General features: G+C 38.8%; 2 protein-coding genes across 3 annotated transcripts; both read right to left on the reverse strand.

The window, feature by feature from the left end:
- Window positions 1-243: 243 nt before the first annotated feature.
- LOC122987681 (B-cell receptor CD22-like) lies at window positions 244-5,996 on the reverse strand. Its single transcript, XM_044359686.1, has 11 exons — window positions 5,840-5,996; window positions 5,661-5,716; window positions 5,111-5,431; window positions 4,766-5,008; window positions 3,826-4,104; window positions 2,733-3,017; window positions 2,402-2,480; window positions 1,780-1,810; window positions 1,275-1,433; window positions 1,063-1,169; window positions 244-697 (listed from the first exon to the last, which is right to left on the reverse strand). Exons 2-11 carry the CDS (start codon window positions 5,701-5,703, stop codon window positions 637-639), a joined length of 1,608 nt encoding a protein of 535 aa, XP_044215621.1. The 5' UTR covers window positions 5,704-5,716; window positions 5,840-5,996; the 3' UTR covers window positions 244-636.
- A 1,776-nt stretch (window positions 5,997-7,772) lies between these two features.
- si:dkey-33i11.1 (sialoadhesin) lies at window positions 7,773-20,573 on the reverse strand. 2 transcript variants are annotated; one of them, XM_044359376.1, is made up of 19 exons: window positions 20,422-20,573; window positions 20,252-20,317; window positions 19,267-19,365; window positions 18,574-18,685; window positions 18,342-18,487; window positions 18,094-18,214; window positions 17,842-17,978; window positions 17,132-17,254; window positions 15,307-15,453; window positions 14,191-14,296; window positions 13,800-13,963; window positions 13,458-13,607; window positions 13,156-13,287; window positions 10,871-10,952; window positions 10,632-10,680; window positions 10,286-10,372; window positions 10,038-10,171; window positions 9,408-9,532; window positions 7,773-8,888 (listed from the first exon to the last, which is right to left on the reverse strand). In XM_044359376.1, the coding sequence occupies exons 2-18, from the start codon at window positions 20,298-20,300 to the stop codon at window positions 9,430-9,432; spliced, it is 1,941 nt and encodes a 646-aa protein (XP_044215311.1). In that variant the 5' UTR covers window positions 20,301-20,317; window positions 20,422-20,573; the 3' UTR covers window positions 7,773-8,888; window positions 9,408-9,429. The 2 variants fall into 2 exon arrangements, with proteins under 2 accessions (XP_044215311.1, XP_044215310.1); XM_044359375.1 differs by having other exon boundaries at window positions 20,252-20,573.
- Window positions 20,574-20,975: the final 402 nt, after the last annotated feature.

Here is a 20,975-nt window from a genome sequence, read left to right on the forward strand (position 1 = left end):
CCCATACTGTTCAATAACAGTGAAATAATATGAATGTATGTACATTTATAACAATGTGTACTAGAAAAATAAATATTTTTACTGACTGTAGTGCTATATGTAAAATGTAAATTGTTACTTTTAGTATTGTATCGAAATAAAGCCTCAATTAAAAAGAAGTTCCATAGTGATTTTGTAATGATACTACATTTATTTTATACATTTGCAATATTTACTGTACAGACTGCAGTACAGAATAATTATACTGCAGTATACATTATCCAAAACAGAAACCTAATGTTTTATATCAATGCTGACATAGCACTACATCAAAACAGGATTTTACCTTCTGTGTCTCAAAAATATTCAAGGTAAAATATCTACATTGTGTTCAGTAAATATAACTGTACAAACTATCAAAAACTCTTGCAAAAACAATATAATAACACAATAATACAGTGAATAGCATAAATACTTTTTGAACTCTTTAACACTTTTTTCAAGATTATTGTACATGCACCAAGATTTCATTGTAACCCTCCCATCAAAATTGATCTTTGAACTTGTCATTACTAGACACCACATGACAAGATACAGCAACATATGTTTCTTGATGATAATTAAACTGCTCAAAGGAGTGAAAGGTTTCAATCAGACTCAGCTGGATTTAGCTATGGTAGCGTAGATCACAGAGTCATCGTTCTCTCCTGCTGTGGACCTGAGGAGAACATTAAAGTACAAATGAATATTAATCAAACTGCAGCTGTGCAGCTTCCTCTGTGATTCCTGCAATTCCCGTGACAATCCTAATGATGACTGGAGGATATTCAAATTATAACTTTATAAAAATGTTTGTCTACAAGCTGCACTTCTATCACTCTTTTCACACTTTATTTTAGATGGAAGTCAATGAGATGTTTCCTTTTTCCCTGTGAAGGTCAAAGGTTGTTCTTTTTTGATAATATATTATTTCATTACGGTTGCTTGAGATTGTAGAGTAATTGTGACTAAAGGCTACACATATGTACTTTATGTGTGACACTAGTGAGCCACATTATAGTGTTGTGATCAGGTTGAACCTACCAGGACTGCTGTGGGGCGTTGCTGTTCATGTGACGTGGAAGACTTGGGTTTCTGGGCTTGATGGTCACTGTTGAGTAGGTGACCTCGTCCTCACAAGAAGTGTTGCCCTGAGAGGAGATGAAAGAAGTCAGCTTATTCAGAATCTGCAGACATTTGATTGTTGTGAGTGGCATTATGTAATTTGAGTATTCATGTTTGTGCTCCACATTTACATCATGCTCATGGTTTGGGTTCCTGTGTGAAGGAGGAGTGAAGTCCTGAGCAGCTGGACCAGGTGGAGGAGATGACGGGAAAGTGTAAATGCTGTTAGATTGATCTTCAGTGGATGAAGAGTTGGAGCCTTTTCCACTACTCCTGACGTCAAACACAGCCTGGAGGGAACACAACAAAAGTCAAGAGGTTTTCTTTCACAGGTACTTGTAATTCCACTAGAATCTCAACGTTGGTGTTGTATTACTGCGCAAAATCAAATGAAGTTGAGGTCAGTAAGAAAAATGAATAATACAGAAAGTACCACAGAAAAAACAATACAAGATACTTCATATCTTTTAAAAACAGATCATTAAACATTTAAAGCTTTTTTTTTGGCTGTGCTGGACTATTGCTGAATGAAATTATGTTGTAGTTGTGAGTTTAAGCGGGAACTCAAACATTCCTTCAATCACTAACAGCTAATCAGAAGACATAAAATCAAATTCATGAGTTGGATGTACTCACTTTTTTCTTTGCATGGGTCTTTCGTTTCACCCTACCAAGATGACAAAAAATAGATTAATGAAAATATATGAGAAACATTACTGTCACTCCACTCAGAACAGAAATTTCCAATTTGTTGCTCAATCTTGTATTGTCACATTTTACAGTTACTGAATGAACACACTCTGTATTTTCACTAACCACAGCTTTCTTTCACTGTGTTAGAGGTGAGCATTACAAAACGATTAGTATGTGGAAAAAAATATAAGGAATAGTATGTTAAATGCTTAGTTACTAATGACAGTTTTCATATTTTTATTCATATTTGGTCCTCACAGTGCAAGTTACAGTAAAATAAATGGTGCAACTTCTGTTTTCAACATATAAATATAACTGAGCCACGTCATGTTTAAATATTGAGAAAGTGGGTAAAAGCAGCAATGGAATATAAACACGTGACACGTGAATTACATATGCAGCTATGACAACACTGGGCAAAACAGCTCAACAAAGTTACACAACATTTGCAAGAACATGCCTTGAGATGCAGAGAAACTTCAAAGATGCATGTATAAGTCAGCGGCTAACAGTAGTAATGATATGACTCAGTCAGTCACACTCACTCTCTTTGTCATGGACTTACCAGAACAAAAGAAGAATGATCACAAATGCTATAAAAAGAGCGACTCCAGTGCCAGACAAGATTTGGAACAACAGGCTACCTGAGGAGAAACACATAATACAGTTAGATTACTGTTGATGAGGTGGAAATATGTCATGTAAATAAACACATCTGCCATCTGGAAATATGTCATATAAATAAACATGTCTTCCTTTCTTTACTTCAAATAAATTTGAAACTGCTAAGATATAGCAGTAGTTGATAAAGATGAGTCACTTAATGCTTTTCTTTTGAGGATACAATTAACAATCTAACAATTTTATTTTTTTACAGTAACAGTAGTGACACAAACCTTTCTTCTTTTCCACTGTCAGCAGAACCTCGGTTGAGTTGGTTTCTCCCAGGCGGTTCCTGGCCTTGCAGAGGTAGAGTCCGGTGTGGGATGCCTCCACAGAGGGAAGAGACAGCACCTGTCCTGAGCCCACATGGAGCAGTTGGGAGCTGGAAGAATCTGTCCTCTGGTACCAGGTGTAGTTGTCTGCTGCTGGGTTAGCTGGACTGCTGCACACCAGATTCACACTGCTGCCCTCCACAACATTTGGTGAATCCACTGAAACTGTCACGTTCATTGGATGATCTGAAAAAAAGTGCAAACATCATGTCATGTTTAACAGTTTTATTCCAAAATAATCAAGAATAACACTTGTTCTTGCAATACTATCACTGAGGGACCCCTGGTTGAGAAGCAAAGGTAAATCTGAGGGGTTACATGAGGACTCAAGGGATAAATTAGATGATTGAAGGGATAAAACAGAAAAAAAAAAAATTCTATAATGCCCGTGTGTACATATTTCTTCCAGACTTTTCTCAGATTTTTGCCTTTTGCTAGTGAAATACTGCATTCTGTCTCTAAAAGTCCTTCAAATTAACCAATCTGGGACATGAAAATCACTCTTTGGTTAAACTAAACTCACATCTAAAGGCTACAACTTGTGATGAGGGGTCACAGTTTGACATTCCTTCATTTTAAGGCCTCACAAGCCAAAACGGTTGGAGATCACTGAATTATAGGGCTCATTAACCCACAATATTTAAATCATGCATTTAAGATATATCCGTCTTACAAATTGTAGCACTTCCTCCCCACTGAAACTTGTGCCCTGTCTGAATGTTTTGACACATCTTGAAAGCAGAAAACAGACAGGGTCAGTAGGAAGTCGACCGAAGCCACAGACTGAAGTAATATCAGGAAACACTACAGACAATTTGGTGCTCAGAGTTGACAAATAAACTGCACTGTATTTTTCCTGCTGTCATGGATGAATTTATGACAACTCTTGAATGCAGCAATCTTTTCTCTGAGCTGGTATTCAAAGCATAGTTTGAGTAACAAATTAACACACAGGCATACAAGACTTCTCAGTGCAACATCTCAGCACACTCACACTGGACTTCAAGGTTAATCTCGGTAGATTTAATAAATTCAACGCCCCTCCAGCTGATATTATTCCAGGCCTGACAGTAGTAGCGTCCACTGTGGCTGGGCTGGATGACAGCGATGGCGTGAGTCTGTCCTGAACTGACTAACTGTCCGTCTTTGTACAGGCTGTATCCACTCTGTGTCACAGGTGGGTTGGCATCACTGCTGCAGCTGAAAGTCACTGAGCTTCCTTCGATGACGTCTCCCGATGGACTCACTGACAATCTTACATTATTGGGAGCATCTGATGGAGAGAAGATTAGGACGTTTAGGTACAGAATTAGCTAATTAACTTTGATGATCAATACTAAATCATAATGAAAAGTGGAGTTTGGTACAAAAAGAAAAATAAGCTCTCATTAGAGAAAGTCACTGCGTGAAGAAAAATACAAAATGTCTACATGACACAGACCAAAAATGAATGTATTCTTAATGTATATTGTGTCTTTCTATTCAGTTCAGTTTAGATCTTTATTGTCCTATAAAAGGAAATTATTTTTGCATCAAGGCAATATGAAGATTGATTAAAAATGATCTTCCCCCCTATATCTAGAATAGTTAGATGAAAACTGGTCAGTTGTGGATTTCATTTAATAAATTGACTATATTCACAAAAGAGATGTAAACACAAGGGAGGAGACAAGTTTAATGGTAACTTTTAGGCCCACAGACACAGTAAATCTGCATCTTGTAACATAACAGTAGGCCTTTTTCATTGAAGACATTTTAACATGTCACTGTAGGAAAAGCACTGGTGTAAATAATAATATTAATGGCTCAGGATCCTGATATTGTGCATGCTGCCTCACTGTCACACTGTCATTTCACTGTTTGAGTAGAACAGATCAATGTCTGCTGGGAAAAAAGCCAAACAGTGGAGTGTTGAAATATTTTGTTGTACTCACATTGAACATTCAGAGCCACAGGGGCAGATGTGACCTTCTCCTGTCCTCGGACAGCGCAGTAGTACCGCCCAGCATCCTCTCTCCTGGCCCGGAAGGCTGGATTTGTTACTGGTTGTCCATCTCTGAACCAGACTGAATGAATGAATGAATGAATGAATGTCTGTGTGGGACAACCTGACACACAGGTCAGGCTGACATTATTTCCTTCTGTCACAGTGCTCGGCTCCACAACGGTGGTCAACTCTGATCCAGAAACAGATTCAGAAGCACATTAATTTTAATAAAATCATTTCAATTCATGAGAGATTAGATTTTTATTTCTATTTTGTTTTAGAAAATCTTTACCTTTAACAGACAATTGAGCATATGATCTGCTTTGCCATCTGTTGTATGATGTCTCAAAACGAAAATAGTACCGTCCTTCATCAGTGTGTTGCACATTTTTGATCTCCAGACTACAGTCACTAACGGAGTCACCTACATATCTAAAGTTTCTGGATAGACGGAACAGCATCCACGTGCCAGATACAGGCAGGGCTTTATACCAGTGAACTGATTTAACAACATGATGGGAAGGGTAGCTGTACTTGCACTTTATAACAACTGATGTCCCTTGTATAGCACATTGATTTTTGAAGGTCACCTTCCAGTTTTGACTCCAGACACCTTTGGTGAAAAATAAAATAGGTGTTTTATCAATATTATCAATCATTATTATTATCATTAATATCAGTTACAGAATGTTACTTGACTTGTAGCTCTTTGTCCATGAACATTTGGTAATAAAATGAATTAAAACTCAAATTAGACTGTATTAAATGTATGTATTTGTATGTCAGAGTTCTAGCAGAAACGTATTAAAGTAACATTGTTAAGAAAAAATGTGTTTCCTTACCTGGCATTACGACCAGAACAATCAGAATCCAACTTTCCATCATTATTAAAATCAGCCTGTAACATGATGACACAGGACACAGCTCATTACTGCTCAGTCGGCAGACAGCAGAGCACTGAGATTAATGTAAAACAAAAAATAGACATGTTGCTTATAAATGTTACTTTAATAATACTCACCAACTAAAGCAAGCTGACTTATTGCTTTGTAAATGCTTGAAGACAATTTTTGTGGACTGAAAAGCAGAAGTGGGAGGGTGTCCCCTTTCTGCTTCCTCTATGCAGTGATGCACTCAGAGAGTTGGAAAGCTTTAGAAAAAATGATCTGAGTCTGAACACACACACACACGTACACAAACACGCGTACCTGGGATATGAGGGGAAACAAGACTGGATCTGTCACACAACACATGACAGGCGATGCAGTATATGCTCAGTATCCAGCAGCACACAGCACAGAGAGTTTTCTGACAATTTTGGGGTTTGAGCTCTTTGGGGGCTGAAATATCCAAAAGATGACAGAGAGCGTATAAAATAAAGCTGTATGATAACTAAAAATAAACACACCCTCAAGACGAAATGACTGGATGTGATTGAGATTTTTGACAAGGACATTTTTTCTCTCAGTTTCATAAAAACCTAAGCAATGTGTTCTCTTTTTGGTATCCTGATTTAGATATTAGGCATTTGTCTTTGAACACTATTTCAAAAAATGATAACGGAAACATTTTGTTAACAGTCACACCTGCACATGTCTAGATACTGTTTGCTTTGCATCTTTGTCATTTGTGGGCAACATCTCAGACAAAGCTGGTCTCACAATGTCATCACAAACATCTTTGTCCACTGGGTGGTGTTACTGGACTGTGCATCAGAACGCAAATCAAATTACTGTATGCTGTCAATGTGTCAATGTGCCTGATTTATAAACACTACTTTTAAATAGATTATATGGTTTAATGAGAGACTTTCCTGTTTTCACATCTTTCTTTTTTTTTTTTACATCATGCATGATGTGTTGACCGATGATGACTTTCAGATACTTCCCTTTCCCCCTTTTTTTACACTGCATTTTGCACCGTTATACCACAGTACAGCACAATCTTGGTTGCTTTTAAACTTGGCTTGTGACTCACAGGGCTCTAAAAGCATCTGACATGACTGACAGAAGAGTTAACTCTTCACTCAGGTCTGCTGTATTTGTTCTAGTTTGTAACTATAGTTGACATCAGTGGCAGGTGATTGTTTGCGAGGGTGGAAGAGCAAATGAACCTTTACTTTTTCTTTCTCTCTCCTCTCTTCTGCTCCATGAACCTCCTCATCGCTTTCTGGTAGGAGATGAGTGATAATGAGTAAAAAGAGGAACAGAGAATCATCAGTCCAAGAAGATGATTAAGGAGATTTGATTTAATTTTCAAGTGGACAGATTTTACAATTATCTCGTATCTTTGAAGATTGATTTTCACCAGATGTCAAAAGATGATATGATTTTGTATGTTTTTGTCTTATAAGAATTTTCAGCGAATCCCATCACCAAATATTTCTAGTGCAGGTCCACATCAAGACAGGAAATGTCACGATTACATGATAGTGTCACATTTATTGCACCAAACATTTCCTCTGCAACATGTGGGTTAGAGAGATCATTTCAGAAATTTTTGAAAAAGTTTTAGTAATTTGTTTGGTGTTGATTGATGATGAGTCATTGTCTGGTTGTTTTTGTCAAGCAGAGACCTTTAGGCCAGTAGGTTTGCAACTTTAATGGCAGTTAGTATTATTTTGAATATGGAGCAGTAATATTTGATTTCCCCAAGTTTCGTAAGATCATGAAGGGTTGTCTGAGGTGATTGTAACATATACACAGTGCCCTCATGAGCTAATCAGTGTCATTGTGGAAGTTCTCAAATGTGTAATGAAATAGTGTAATTCACAGTCATGTGTAATCACAAAAGAGGAAATAGTCAATCAACATATAAAGAGATAAGTAGGTAGATTAAATAGATTTCTGTAGAAGTAAATTCTTTGCAATAGATTTATTTGCATTATAAAGATGTCAAAAAAATGTAACTATTAGTTGTAAATAAGAAAAACAGAAAAGAGAGGACAGAAAGAAAAAGGGAAGCAGTAGAAAGAGAACATTTTTGATTTAATATTCGAATTAGTAGTGTGCTATGGATTTAATACAGGAAAAAAAATGTCTTTATTGCAAACATATTAAAACATGTTAGCAACGCTTGCTAAATAGCCAAACATATACTGTCAGAACTTCTTGTCTTATTTTACATCCCCAGCATACCAACACCTTTAAGTCACCTTATCTGATGTGAAAGCTATTAAGTTAGTTTGGCATATGTTCGGTTGATTGAAAAATAATTTTTAAAATTAAATTCATCCAAATTACTTTACTGTATCTCTTTAACCTTTCTACTGATACTTTCTACCTTAATCTGTCAAAACTGGTGATTGTTTGTGAACTATAAAACTTGCAACAGGTATTCAAGATATGAGATGCTATTTTTTCAGCAGTTTAACAAACTACAACAACAAACTGGCATTATTGCTTACTCTACATAAAAATGAAAAGACTAATTTAATGGAGGCAAGCTATAACACACTAATGCTGCTGTATTAGCCATCAAAAAAAGCCCATTGACTATGTACTGCACAGTAGAAGACTGTTGAATACAGTGGGGAGATTGATATGTGTGAAATATTTCATATTCTGTATAGATGCCAAATAATGCTCTACATGTTTTCCCCACTAATATGTCTTTTAGTGTACTGTCATTTTTATGGGAGACAGTTAACTTTGAATACAAATGATCATCAGTATAGCAACAGTGTAACAACCCGTTGTATCATCTACACATACATAATTGGAAAGTAGGAGTCAAGTATCATCCAAAAAAGCAACAGTAGACATAATTTGTACAGCGGATAGAGATGCAAGCAAAATGACTATCAGTGCTGATGTTACTTTTTTCATTTTTTCTTTATATGACTTAATCAGACAGCAAACTGTAGTGAGATGCATAGAAAAAAGGGAAAGACATGCAAAACAGTTCAGCAGCAGGACCACATGTTGCCTTTACGGTCTGCTGATCCGTGGACAATCTATAACAACATGTCCAACCCAGAACAGCGTAAGGCATCTCCAGAGTTCACTCAGACTTGGGTCCTGTCCCACAATCCTGATAGGAGGATAGGAGCAAAGTGACTGATTCACATGCTGAAAATGAAAGAGGAACAGAGCAAAAATAGAAACAAATTACATTAAAATTTAATTTCAATTTCATTAGTTTTGTAAAAAACAAAAACAAAAAAAAAATCCATGGTGGTTGGATTTAATTTTACTTTGCTCCTTTATTACTTACTGGTTTCATTGTTGGACCACATTTGGTGCATACTGTAATCAAAATAAATTGGCTAATTCTAGGGATTCAACTTAATTTTTTCTCCTTTATTTTAAGGCATTTTAGCTTTCAGTTGCACATCTTTGTTCAGTTACTGTATGGATGCAGAGGTATCAGGCTACACTTAGAGAAAACCTTTCATCACCTCACAGTCAGTTTGTGAAATTTGAAAAATAGGAAAAACTGAGTGATTACGACATTCCTATGTGTGGCCTATGTACAGTACGTACTAGAGACCGATTCCAACAAAAGAATAGACAGCAACAACAAGACTAGACAGAGCTGTGCCTCAAAGGTTTGTAGAAGACAACAGTTAAAGCAGCAATGCGTCATACCTGAAGGGCTGTTTCCTCCAGGTCAGTGGCGAGGCTGGGGCAGTAAAGTGTAAACAACTTTGGAAGAATCCTTTGGTTTTTTATCACCACCCACTGGCAGGTTGTGGACCTGCACCTGGTCTGCACTAAATCAACATCAATGACAAACAGCAACTGCGTGAGTTCATCTTGACATCTGATTCAGATCAAATCACAAAGTCTTCATTTTGCTCCAGAAACATTTTTTTGTAAACATGTTCCATGTTCAAAACTTGGATGAGAGTTTTATCGTCCACTAGTAAACATGAGAACATGGTGGAAAACACAGAAGAAAGAGCGGAAAAGACAAGGAGTGGAAAGAGCTACGGGAAGAAAGAGACTCAAGAGAAGGTGACGACAAGAGAATAAAGAAGGAAGAAGGATGGAGACAGTAAGAAGACAATAGCTGTAAAATAAATTTGACTACATTGCTGCTGTTGTCAACAGCTCTGTAGGGAGACAGATGGTGTACATAAAGATAGACAATGAAAAGAGAGTTACAGAATGAAAAGGGAGGAGGGAGAGCGAAAGAAGGCAAATTAAACACAGCATGTGAACTACATGAGATGAGAAGATGACAGGAGAACGTGAGAGAGAGATAGAGGATGGTACCTGGACAACCTGGAGTAGTGGACAGTGATGTAGTTGGGGGCGGGACTGTGATTTTCAACTTCTGTGATTGGTGGAGCTTCCTTAAGAGGAACGATGGCTGGGTGGGAGCTGTCACTCAAGTCCTCAGGCTCTTCCTGCACATACACAAACACACACAGATACATTTTTAAAGAGACAGAATTTGTGACATGTCGTCAATCTTTTCTATAGTTATGCAGGTGTCTCAAATTGTGCACTGAGCTGCTTACTAGTATGTCGGACATCTTGACCTTTCTCACTGGGAAGGTCTGCTGGGCTGACTCATAGAACATGGTGTCAGCTGTCACTGACGGACGCTGGGGTCACACACAAACAAACAAACAAACACACACACACAGGCTTGTTTTTAGTAAACAGAGAATTATAATGGCACATCATAGAAAATACATTGACTTTATTGAGATGTTGCATGATTTAAAACCATGTTTTGTGCTTGTTTTGTCATTTGAACTGCTACAGTAGCTACAGGCAAAGCAAAAAAAAAAAAAGAAAAAAAAAGAAGAAGATGCTGAATCATTTTAGGATGAATGAGAAATAAAACAATAATTACTGTACCTTGTTGGCTACTTCTACTGACTCCATGTCCACTCTGTGCATGTTCTTACTGTGAAGGCACAGAGGGAATGAAAAAAAAGATGCTTAGCTCAACATCAAGCTATAATTGATACAGCATTCTTGTAAATTCCTTCTGAGAGCATGAAAAAAATTAAGGTTTAAAAAATGTAAAAAAAAATTATGTAGGAGAATACAAAAATAGCACATATTGCAGTATACAGCAATGTACTTCCTGTCACCTGATCATAATGGCCACAGTCAGAGTGATGAGCCCAGCAGACACGCCTACTGCTGATGCCAAGGCAATGACCTTTAGACGACCTGATGGAAATGATGGACGAGAGAAGACACAACATCAATAAAAATGGAAATATAGTGATTTAAAAAAGCAAAGTAGAAATAAAAATAGAAACAGAGAAAGAGATGAACGGACAAAGAGATGTGCATCATCTTGCAGGCATCTAGACTCATGTCTTGTGTTTCCAGTTCTGATTTCAAAATCTAACTTCACTTCTTCAGCTGTCTAGACTCAAATAGTAGTTTTCCACAACACCTCATCACCTCCTCTCTCATAGTGAGAGGGCTTTACATGACTCACCATGACTCATAGAAGAACAAAAATCATGAGATCATACACAACGAAGACCAGAACCCAGACCTCCTGCTGGGATAGTGACAAGGAGGTTTCATCACTCATCATTTCAAACATAGAGGGACCTATAAAAATATCTCTCCTCTAATCTCAGATGAGCACTTGAAACTTAATTTTTCTCATCATTGTCCGAGATAATCAGAAACATAGATGTAAAAAGGAGGCTAGGGTGTTTCTCTAGGTCAGTGACACCTCATCTCTTCTATAACACTTCTAAAAGTGACAGTGGCATGAATTATGACTCAAAAGCCATTTCACAACCCACTACAGTAAATGAGTGTCAGAGAACAGCTGTGAGCAGAGATGAACCACAATGGCTTCCAGACTGAGTGTGAATGTAACTCAGACACCTTCACAACTCATGAAAATCACCACATTAAAAATTCCATTGTAACCCATTTCTGCCTCAGAGGTTGCTATACAGCTGCAGCATAAAATCTCCTGTCAAAAAAATGTGCACTGTTAAAGTAGAAATCCATCACAGTTTCCCCATTAAGCACATTGCCGTGTTGTATTTGCGATGTAATCAAAATGTGTCAGGAGATGGTATTATTGATTGTTTGCTCACTGCCCCAGTGTTGCAGAGATGTCGCTGCTTGATGTTTCAGTGACATCTAGCTGATCTCTCTCTGACTTAAATAAACAACAGCAGGCTGATATTTATAGATCATCCCAACGTCTGTTATACACTCTGCAGATGCCAGTATGACCCTTATCCTCTGTCCAACAGTTTTCAGGTGCCCATGCAACAAAACTCCCTTCTGCTGGTCACAGTGTGTTTATAGGCACATAAAACTACTTGAAATAGCTTTACTTAATAATTGGCAATGCTTAGATAATAAGACAGATAATTCATCACATCATTACTTATCTATCATGCAAAGAAACACCAATTTCCTGCTGGTAGCAAAAGTAATTCAGCATAACGTCTTCATAAATGTTTTTATGTTTGCTGCATTTGTTGGTCTACCTAGTGTTGGGTAGCTCTTTCCAAGGAAAAAATGGCTAGGGTTCATGGAGTATATATTTTACATAACAGCACCAGTAGTAGATTGCTTGGAATTGACAGACAGTAGTTAAAATGAGCAGCAAGAGCCAGGATGGCTTTACACACATTTCTACATACCTACAAAGGGTATTAGGAGAAAATGCATAAAAAATATGTTAACTATCCATTAGGTTTGGTTGCCAAATGATGCCAAGGAAAACACCATAGCTAATGTTTATGGCTAAACATATCAAAATTCAGCAAGAGTCAGCCACGCAAGCTGCTAGCTGTACCTAGATACAGCGGTGCTCTGATCTACATGCTAACATGCTCATGTTTAGCAGGCAAAATGTTTACCATGTTTGCCATCTTAGTTACATTTGTTATCATGCTAACATTTGCTAATTAATGCCAAACTGAAAGTGCAGCTGAGGCCAACGGGAATGCCATTAGTTTTGCCGGAATTAGGTCATTAATAAAAGTATTGGACAAAGGCTATAAGTTTGATCTGATAGTGGTGCAGATGAAGGGGGGATCACCAAAATGTTTACAGTTCATCGTAAGGGGCACAAATCTGACCCATATTTCATGGCAATCCGTCCAAAACTTGTTGACAATTCAACTCAAAATGTCAATCTAATGGAGCTAGAGGAAGCCAAGCCAACACAATAATCAGTAGGATTCATCCTCAGGGGACCATGAATGTCTATACAAAATTTAATTTTGGGCCAAAGTTGTTGAGAGGCCGACATTGGCAGAATCTTCACTTTAATGAAGAACTTTTCTAACAAACAAAAAAGGCTCTCCCTCTATTTTACCAAAACAGACAGACAGACAAGAAGTCTGAAAAATAAAGAAGTGACCATGCATGAATCTTTATGTACCTCTGACTCGTACAGTGAGGACAGGAGAGCTGTGGACTCCGATTCGATTCCTGGCCTCACAGTAGTACTGACCGCTCTCTCCAGGACTGACCTCAGAGAACGTGAAGACAGGAATGGACCTGGTACCCCACGCTGCACGATGGAGCACAGAGAGGGAGGAGATCCACTTACTGTTTCAGATAGTGTTGGAGGATACAGACTGACAGACAGAGCGTCACACCTTCCTGACTACTGACATTTACCACAGGTTATAGAATATATAATGTTAACCTTTAGTGGAACCACATTTTTACAATGCTAACATTGAATAGAGCCCCCGTCCATAGCTAAGTGGTGCCATGTGAAGTTGTCTACTGCCGGGTTGGCCTGACTGCTGCACGTCAAGGTCAAAGGTCGGCCAGCATCCACCACACTGGAGGGACGAGCCAGAACTGAAGTGTTCTTGGGAGGGTCTGGAGTGAAAAGGAAACAAGAAGAAAGACCATTCTGTTTCTATGAAGGCTTTTTAAAAAATGTAAATTGTGTTCTGCAATTTCGGTGTAACAATAATTCAAATTAAATAAAGGGAAACTGGGGTACAGAGAAGGTGAGGGTTTGGAGAAACCATAGTTTGGGGGAGTTTGTAGGACCCACTACTTACTTACACAGCACAGTGAGTGTTGCGGTGCGTGAGGTTTGGTATCCTAGTCGGTTCCATGCTGTGCAGTAGTACTGACCAGCATGTTGAGCCTGCACTGATGGAAACGTCAGGTTCTGGATGGTTCCTTTAGACAACACCTGGTCACCTCGGATACGATACCAAGCATATCTGCAGGAGAGATGATGGTGCAAATGATGATGACGATGATAATGATGATGAAAATGATTCATAGGACTGTGAAATAACTCAAAGAGTTAAGAGAAAAGATAGTGAAAGACTGAGAGACAACAAAACACAGATGGGTAGATGGAATAAGAAGATAGTTAAAGATGATGATAATGACTTGTGCAATATTTATGATAATGATAACAATATTGGCTATAATATCCTCATACCTGCTGGTTGGAGGGTGGGCGTGGCTGACACAGCTGAGGTTTACATATGATCCTTCTCTGATGTCACCAGGGGGGCTCACCAGCACACGTGTGGTTTTTGGAGAGTCTAATCAGAGAGACAGTGACAGTGAGCCCATGATTAATGTAAGTAATCAAAAAATTGCCTATTTTACACTACTTTACACCTTTGATGTCATCAAAACCTTCTGAGAAAGATTATATAGATGGTTGGACACCAAAAATGTTATTTCTGATTTTCATTATGGTAATGTCAGCTTTGCTTTTTTTTAATGCAGCACAAACAATCAGAATATTTACGCAACAACATTGTGATAAATGTAGATATTTGATGGTTACTCTGATGTTTACAACCTTTGAAAATGATTTAAGACTTTATTTTAAATCTCTAAGAAAATTACAGTGTAAAAATGCCTTAAGATTGTGTGAACAGATGGAAGTATATATGTATTTCTTTATTTTACCTATTTATTTTTGTTTGTTGTATTTATTTTAGATTTTAGGTAACTGCTACTTGGATTTTCTTGTATGTTTTATACAGATGCAATGCCTGTATGTTGGTGTTAAAATGTTTGTGGGTTAATTAAAAAAGCCAGAAAGTCAGAAATTTTAAAAACCAGTTGTAATCTCAACTGGATGGAGACCAATGCTGGTAATTATACTATGAAGCCACTATGACAATGATTCCAACACTATTTTAAAGCAGGAAAATTCAATCTCCCATTGGATTCCAGCTACATTAAACCAGCTTTATGCTACACTTAACCTTTACAGCGTGAAAGTGAAAGTGTGAAAAATCAGCAGACAGGTGTCTCTGTAGTTCCCCTGAGTTTGTATCACTTCCTGATGAATCCATGTGACAGATTATTCCTATTATGACAATGGGTTAAAATAAGAGCTGTTGCCTAATCAGTTTGACCCAGAGTAACCTCTGACAGAGACACACACCAAAGAGACACTGAACCCAAAGGGAATTCACAGAGTTTATGCACTTAAATTCTGCTCTAAAATTATGTGCAAAAGCAGTTTTGAACTGTTTGAACTGTGCAAGTGTTTGAGACCCTGCCTGTGATATTACTGACAGATCAACAAACTCACATGTCACATTGAGTAGTAGTGGTTTGGAGCGGTCGGTTCCCAGTGAGTTGCGCGCTACACAGAAGTACTCTCCTCTGTCTGTGTATTTGAGGTGGGACAGGTGGAGTTGAGGCCTAAAACTGTCTGGGATGCTGCCACTCTCCATGTCTGGGGAGCAGACAAAGACACATGCAGGTTAGCACACATATGAATTTAAATGACCAACATAAACCAATCATTGTCTGTAAGAGACTGCGTGATCTACATGTTCCAAGCTCCTGTAACGTTCAAAACTGTTCATGGGTCTCTGAAGAAATCTGTATCTTAGTGCTTCAACAAATCATTTTAAGACTCTCACTTCACACAAAGAATGGATTGCGCCCGCTGATAGCACCGTGAATTGCGCAGCATTTGCACCCGCAATCTGCCCCCTTTTAAGGTCATATTCATAAAAGATTTTACGCTAATGACATGGCAGCGAAAACTAGTGCACTAAACGAGTGCACTTTTCCTTTGTTTTGCGTCTGTTTCCAGTGTTTCAGGCTTTTCTCCACATTTCAGCACACATATTGGTCCATAATGAAAACTGTAGAGATCACGAAACCCTCAAATTACGTGTCTTTAATTAGCAGAAGTGCGCACACACAGTTCTTCGCAATCACAAACCAACTTTCATGTATTTTTCTTCTTTTACCTCTCTAGTATTTCGCATCTATAACATAATCTACTGAAATGTCAGAATACAGCTATTAATGTGACTCAGGCAGGTCTGAAAAGTTTCAGATTAATGTCTGAATCTTACAATAATGTCGTGCAGGTGTCACTGAATGTATCTGAGATTTCGCAGAAACATCAGTACTCAAGTTCTGTTTGTTGTCCACAGCTGGCTGAGTGTCACAGCTGGCTCTGTGTCACAGCTGGCTGCAGCATCACACAGCAGCTGAAACGAGAGTGAGTGCGTCTCCAAACTGAGACTGAGAAAGAGGCCATGCGCATTTACGCACGCAGCACAGCAGCATCAGTAACTTCGTTATCACCGGATCAGTTAGGATCTGACGGTAATTAATGTTCTGTGTTCTGCTACACATCCACACAGGTTAGCTGTTACACACAGATTCCAGTTTTATATGGTGGAATTGTTTGTAATAAAGCAGCACTTACGGATGAATGCTGAGCTCCATCAGAGCTGTCAGGACATTTTTATTTTTTAAGTCCGAGATAAGCCTACTTCTCTATACCCACTTGATCCCCCCCAATGTCTGACTGATGGTTTCGCCCTTGATATCTCTCAATATCAATTCAATATCTTTCAAGCCCCACAAGCTTGAAGATCTGAAGAGAGAGAGAGAGAGAGAGAGAGAGAGAGAGAGAGAGAGAGAGAGAGAGAGAGAGAGAGAGAGCGCAGTTAACACCAACTATCTGGAGACACTACTAACTCCACCCTAACAGCATGTAGCAATTGGCAACTTTGTGAATTAGACTGTTTTTGCAACGAGGCTTATTTGCATAGAAAGGAGCTAATTGCCAAATGCGCTTAATGTATGAATATTACCTCATTTACATACGTGCAGATGGCACAGGCGCACCATGACGCGATTTGCTTGGCAGCGCAGTTTGCGGTGCATTTCACCCTCTGCAGGTACTTTGTGAATTACACGCTGTATTTTTGTCTCATTTTCACAGGTTTAGCGACCGCACAAGCCGCGAAATCCTTTTGTAGATTTGGCCCTATGTGTCACTGTCATCAAGCAGCAGCTCACATCTACGACACAGCGGCTGAATCTGTCCACTGAACAGTCAGTTCAGAGTCGTCGTGTTGGTAAACTGGTTGCGTGCTGTGTTGTACCTTTGAACCATGCAAAGCTTTCTACAGGCGGAGCCGCCTCACTGCTGCAGGTCAGAGTGACCGATCCCCCCTCTGACACCTCCCCCACAGGAAAGACTGATATGGAGGTGGAGCGAGGGCCGTCTGGAAAGGAAGAGAGAGAGTGGGAGGGAGAGAAAAGAAAGATATATAGTATGAGGAAGAAATAAAGACACAGAAAAATAGAGAGTGGAGTTATTAACGCTATGTTTAGATGTGTTAATAATGCAAAAAGCAAATCCAGTACACACTGTATCAAACTAATTTAAATAATTTGTCATTTCTGATATTTTCAGGCCTGTACTGTCTGTTCAGTTTTGCCAAGACATAATTCACAAACTAATTTCCTACTTAAACATTTCTAGTAATCAGAATTCAAAGCTTTAGCTACTGATGTTTTTGTGTTGTAATACAACATGTACATTAAACCTTCTTTGCAAATATCTGAATTTTGTAATCATACTTTATATTATTTTTCTCTGACATTTGGACAATTGCCCTGACCCATTTGGAAAAGCATGTGTGTTGTTAGGGTTTTATTTTCCAACAGTAAAGTACACCAGTGTAATATTTGTATCTTAGTATCCCAGACGCACCCTCCTGCAAGCATGTGGAGACAATAAAATATGAGCGAGCAGGTTTGGTGAAAAGTCTCTTTTGGTTGACTTGATTTATTGATTGAGATTACTCACGTCCCAGCGCCAGAGAAAGAGATGGTGACTGTACATTCTGTGGTGGGATTGGCCGACAGGTGTACTCTCCAACATGCTGTAGGTCAAAGCGGTTGATAATCATCCATTTCTCATAGGATCCAAGGTTTAGTCCGTTCCTGTGTGCAGAGCATCAAATCATACGTACAGTATTTTTTTTTAATTTTAGTTATACAAAAGGCTTAGAGCTACTGTTTTGGTAGCCAATAACACACTCATATTTCACTCACTCACCTGTACAGAGCAAGGCTTCTTCCTGGAGCAGCACATCCTCTGGCCTGGCAGCTTACAAACACTGTCTCTCCAAATCCAAACATGTTGGCTGGCCTGGCTGGATGCACCTGGACCTGGAGATCTGAAATACATACAGACATTCACACTTGCACAAAAACACTGACTGGGAGCAGCGCAGGACTTGATGGACCATATCACCTCATGTCAGCTCAGAGACATTAAAGTAGTTTTAGTTTGTGTGAACCTACCTGTTACATCAAGTGTGATGGTGTCAGGAGAGGTCCATCTCCCCAGTGGTTGGTCTGTCTCAAATCTGAAGTGGTACTGGCCTGCATCACTCAGTTTGACACCCCGAATTTGGACTGAACAGCTGGAATAGCTGCCCCCAATGTAGCTGCAACCCAGGATTCATTAATTATGTATTTACACATTATTTCACATTTATGTCTGCTTTAAAAAATCACTGTGTGTTTCTCCTACCGTGTGCGGCCGCGGTATGACAGGCTGATCTGGTTCGGGTCGGTGTGGTGGGTGAACTCCCTGCGTCCCTCTGCAGACACACGGAACCACATGACCCGCTTTACAGTGTGGCCTGTGAAGTTAAAGGAGAGAATGTCCAGTCAAATGCATGCAGAATGATAGTAACAAATGCAATGAATTGTAGTGATGATAATGGAAATCAATGATTAGGGATAGGGATTTGGTTGGCTTGGAGCTTGGATACATATTCCATTTTCAGCATTTGATATCTTCATTTATCATCATAAAGGTTTTGAAAATAAAAGGCTGGACATACAGTAATAAAAGGATGTCTAGTATTTAAAGGGGAACTTTTACACATCACATCTGTTTACAGGTCTTGGGGAGCACTACTGCATATGCTGAAGACCACAAGTTTGAAAAAGGAAAAAAATTGGGGTTTGGAGTACAGTGGTGTGAATCAAGTTGAGTTAAATTGTGGGTAATGTAGGCGCAATTCTTTGGACAAGGAAGAAGAATGCTTGCAATAAAAAAGACGACATTTCCAGTTCTTTCAATTATGATCGTTTCCACTGTTTCCACCATGAGTCTGCCAGTGTTTTAGGAGTGCAATGCTAAACCAGTGGAGCATTCTTTAACAGAAAATACAAAAATAAAAATGCAAAATAAAAGTTTTAGACATTGCTTTGATACCTGATGGGTAGTCATAACGGCAGGGCAGAGTGACAGTTGTTCCTGCCCACACACAGATCTCTCTTCTAGAAAATGACACACTCCACCTGCTCTGGATACCTGCACGAGACACATATATGTACAGTTGACTGGGCAGGAGCACAAAAAGTGTAGTATGGACACAACATCATAAACATTAAGAAGCATGCACACACACACAGTACATTTGAATATAGGCCTACACAAAAGTTAAAAAAAGACAAATACACACACACACACACACACAAATCCATGTAAATACCTGTTCTCTAAAACTGTTGTATCACCTAAAGCATAAAGGCCATACAAAACACACCAAGGAGATCAATGAAGAACATCTCTACACACATTTTCACACCAGCTCAGGTTTTCAAACAAATCAGCATAACCACAGACTGGCTGTTCACAAAATGCCTGACAAATAGGCTACTGAAAGTGTAGGGAACACATACTTGGAGACTGAAATAAGTGCGCATTTCTACAGCACACAAGGAAAAACTTTCCTTCAGTGTGACTCCTTGGAGAAAAACTTGTCAAACCGCAGTTCTGCTCACATTTAGTGACACATAAAATTGAAGCAGTGGGAATGAGCCTTGATGTGTAGCCGTGGTGTCATCCTGTGCTGCTAAACTGCCTGCCTGGGTGACTACCTTGCACAAAAGGCAATCAATACTTATAAATAAACTGAGTGTAAAGGCAAGGGCACCTGGCTGCAGAACCTTATGAGAATAATGGATCCTATAAGTCAGAATTTATTTTTTTTAAAAACTGTTCTCACTTGTTTTACAGTATGTGTATGCGAAACATTTTAGATACAGAAATCTGGAAAAAAATAGAAATATCTGACAATTAAAGCTCATCTCTTATCCCCTTATACTAATACAAAAATACTTTGTTGTCAATTTAGATTTGCACTTCATTATGAAAATATTTGAATTTCTGATGTATTTCAGTGTTTTTCTCCTACCTGGTAAAGCTGTAAGGATGGTGCCCAGAACTAACGCACCTGCCAACATCTCCGCTGACACAAGCTCTGTAATGTCACCGGAGAAGGAGACAAGCAGCAGGAGACAGAGAGGTGAACATAACATTTATCGGAATAAACACCATCTAGCTGATTAAATATAAAGCACTCACCCCTTAAAATATCTTCATTCACCTCAGCCAATCATACAGAATGAGACTTGTGTGATGTGTGCGACCCCAACGGTGATGGAGGTGATTTTTATAGCGATGAGAGTTGCACAGTGATCAGAATCAGGTGGTATGAGATGGGAGGAGGAGAGGACGGGGCAGAAGGAGGATGAAGAGGAAGAGGAAGTATGACTGTTTTTGTTTCAGCGACCTTCCTATCTTCCATCTTTTTTTTTTTTTTTAACTTACACTGTTTCTATTTTCACTTTTTTCCACTTCTCTGTCTGATCATCATAACTGTTTTAAAGGTCGATGATCTGATGACTCTGATTTCCTATTTAGTCTTACTGTGAAAATGTGACACCATGTGGTCATGTCTGTCTAGTTTATGTCTATCTATCCTGAAAATGACCAATGACCTAAATCTTAAAGAATGAAGCACTCCTGACCATTTATCTTGGAAAACGTCGGCCAACTTTCCGTGCTGTAATGTGTCACAGTTTCTCAAAGAAGCATTAATTAATCAGTTGTTTGCCCTTGAAGTTTATCAGAGAAGC

This window comes from Thunnus albacares, chromosome 8 (genome assembly GCF_914725855.1).
Source record: "Thunnus albacares chromosome 8, fThuAlb1.1, whole genome shotgun sequence".
Classification (NCBI taxonomy): domain Eukaryota; kingdom Metazoa; phylum Chordata; class Actinopteri; order Scombriformes; family Scombridae; genus Thunnus; species Thunnus albacares.

Bases quoted from the DNA above. Each gene is read 5' to 3' on its own strand.
- LOC122987681 (XM_044359686.1), bottom strand. From the start codon at position 5,703: ATGATGGAAAGTTGGATTCTGATTGTTCTGGTCGTAATGCCAG. The intron at 3,018-3,825 runs GTGAGTGTGCTG...ACTTTTTTTCAG, and splicing joins GATTAACCTTGAAGTCCAGT to ATCATCCAATGAACGTGACA. The intron at 1,170-1,274 runs GTAAATGTGGAG...ATCTCCTCTCAG, and splicing joins ACCCAAACCATGAGCATGAT to GGCAACACTTCTTGTGAGGA.
- si:dkey-33i11.1 (XM_044359375.1), bottom strand. From the start codon at position 20,375: ATGTTATGTTCACCTCTCTGTCTCCTGCTGCTTGTCTCCTTCTCCGGT. The intron at 13,288-13,457 runs GTTAGCATTGTA...TCCATCGTGCAG, and splicing joins GGACGGGGGCTCTATTCAAT to CGTGGGGTACCAGGTCCATT. The intron at 10,681-10,870 runs GTGACAGGAAGT...GTGCCTTCACAG, and splicing joins ACTGTGGCCATTATGATCAG to TAAGAACATGCACAGAGTGG.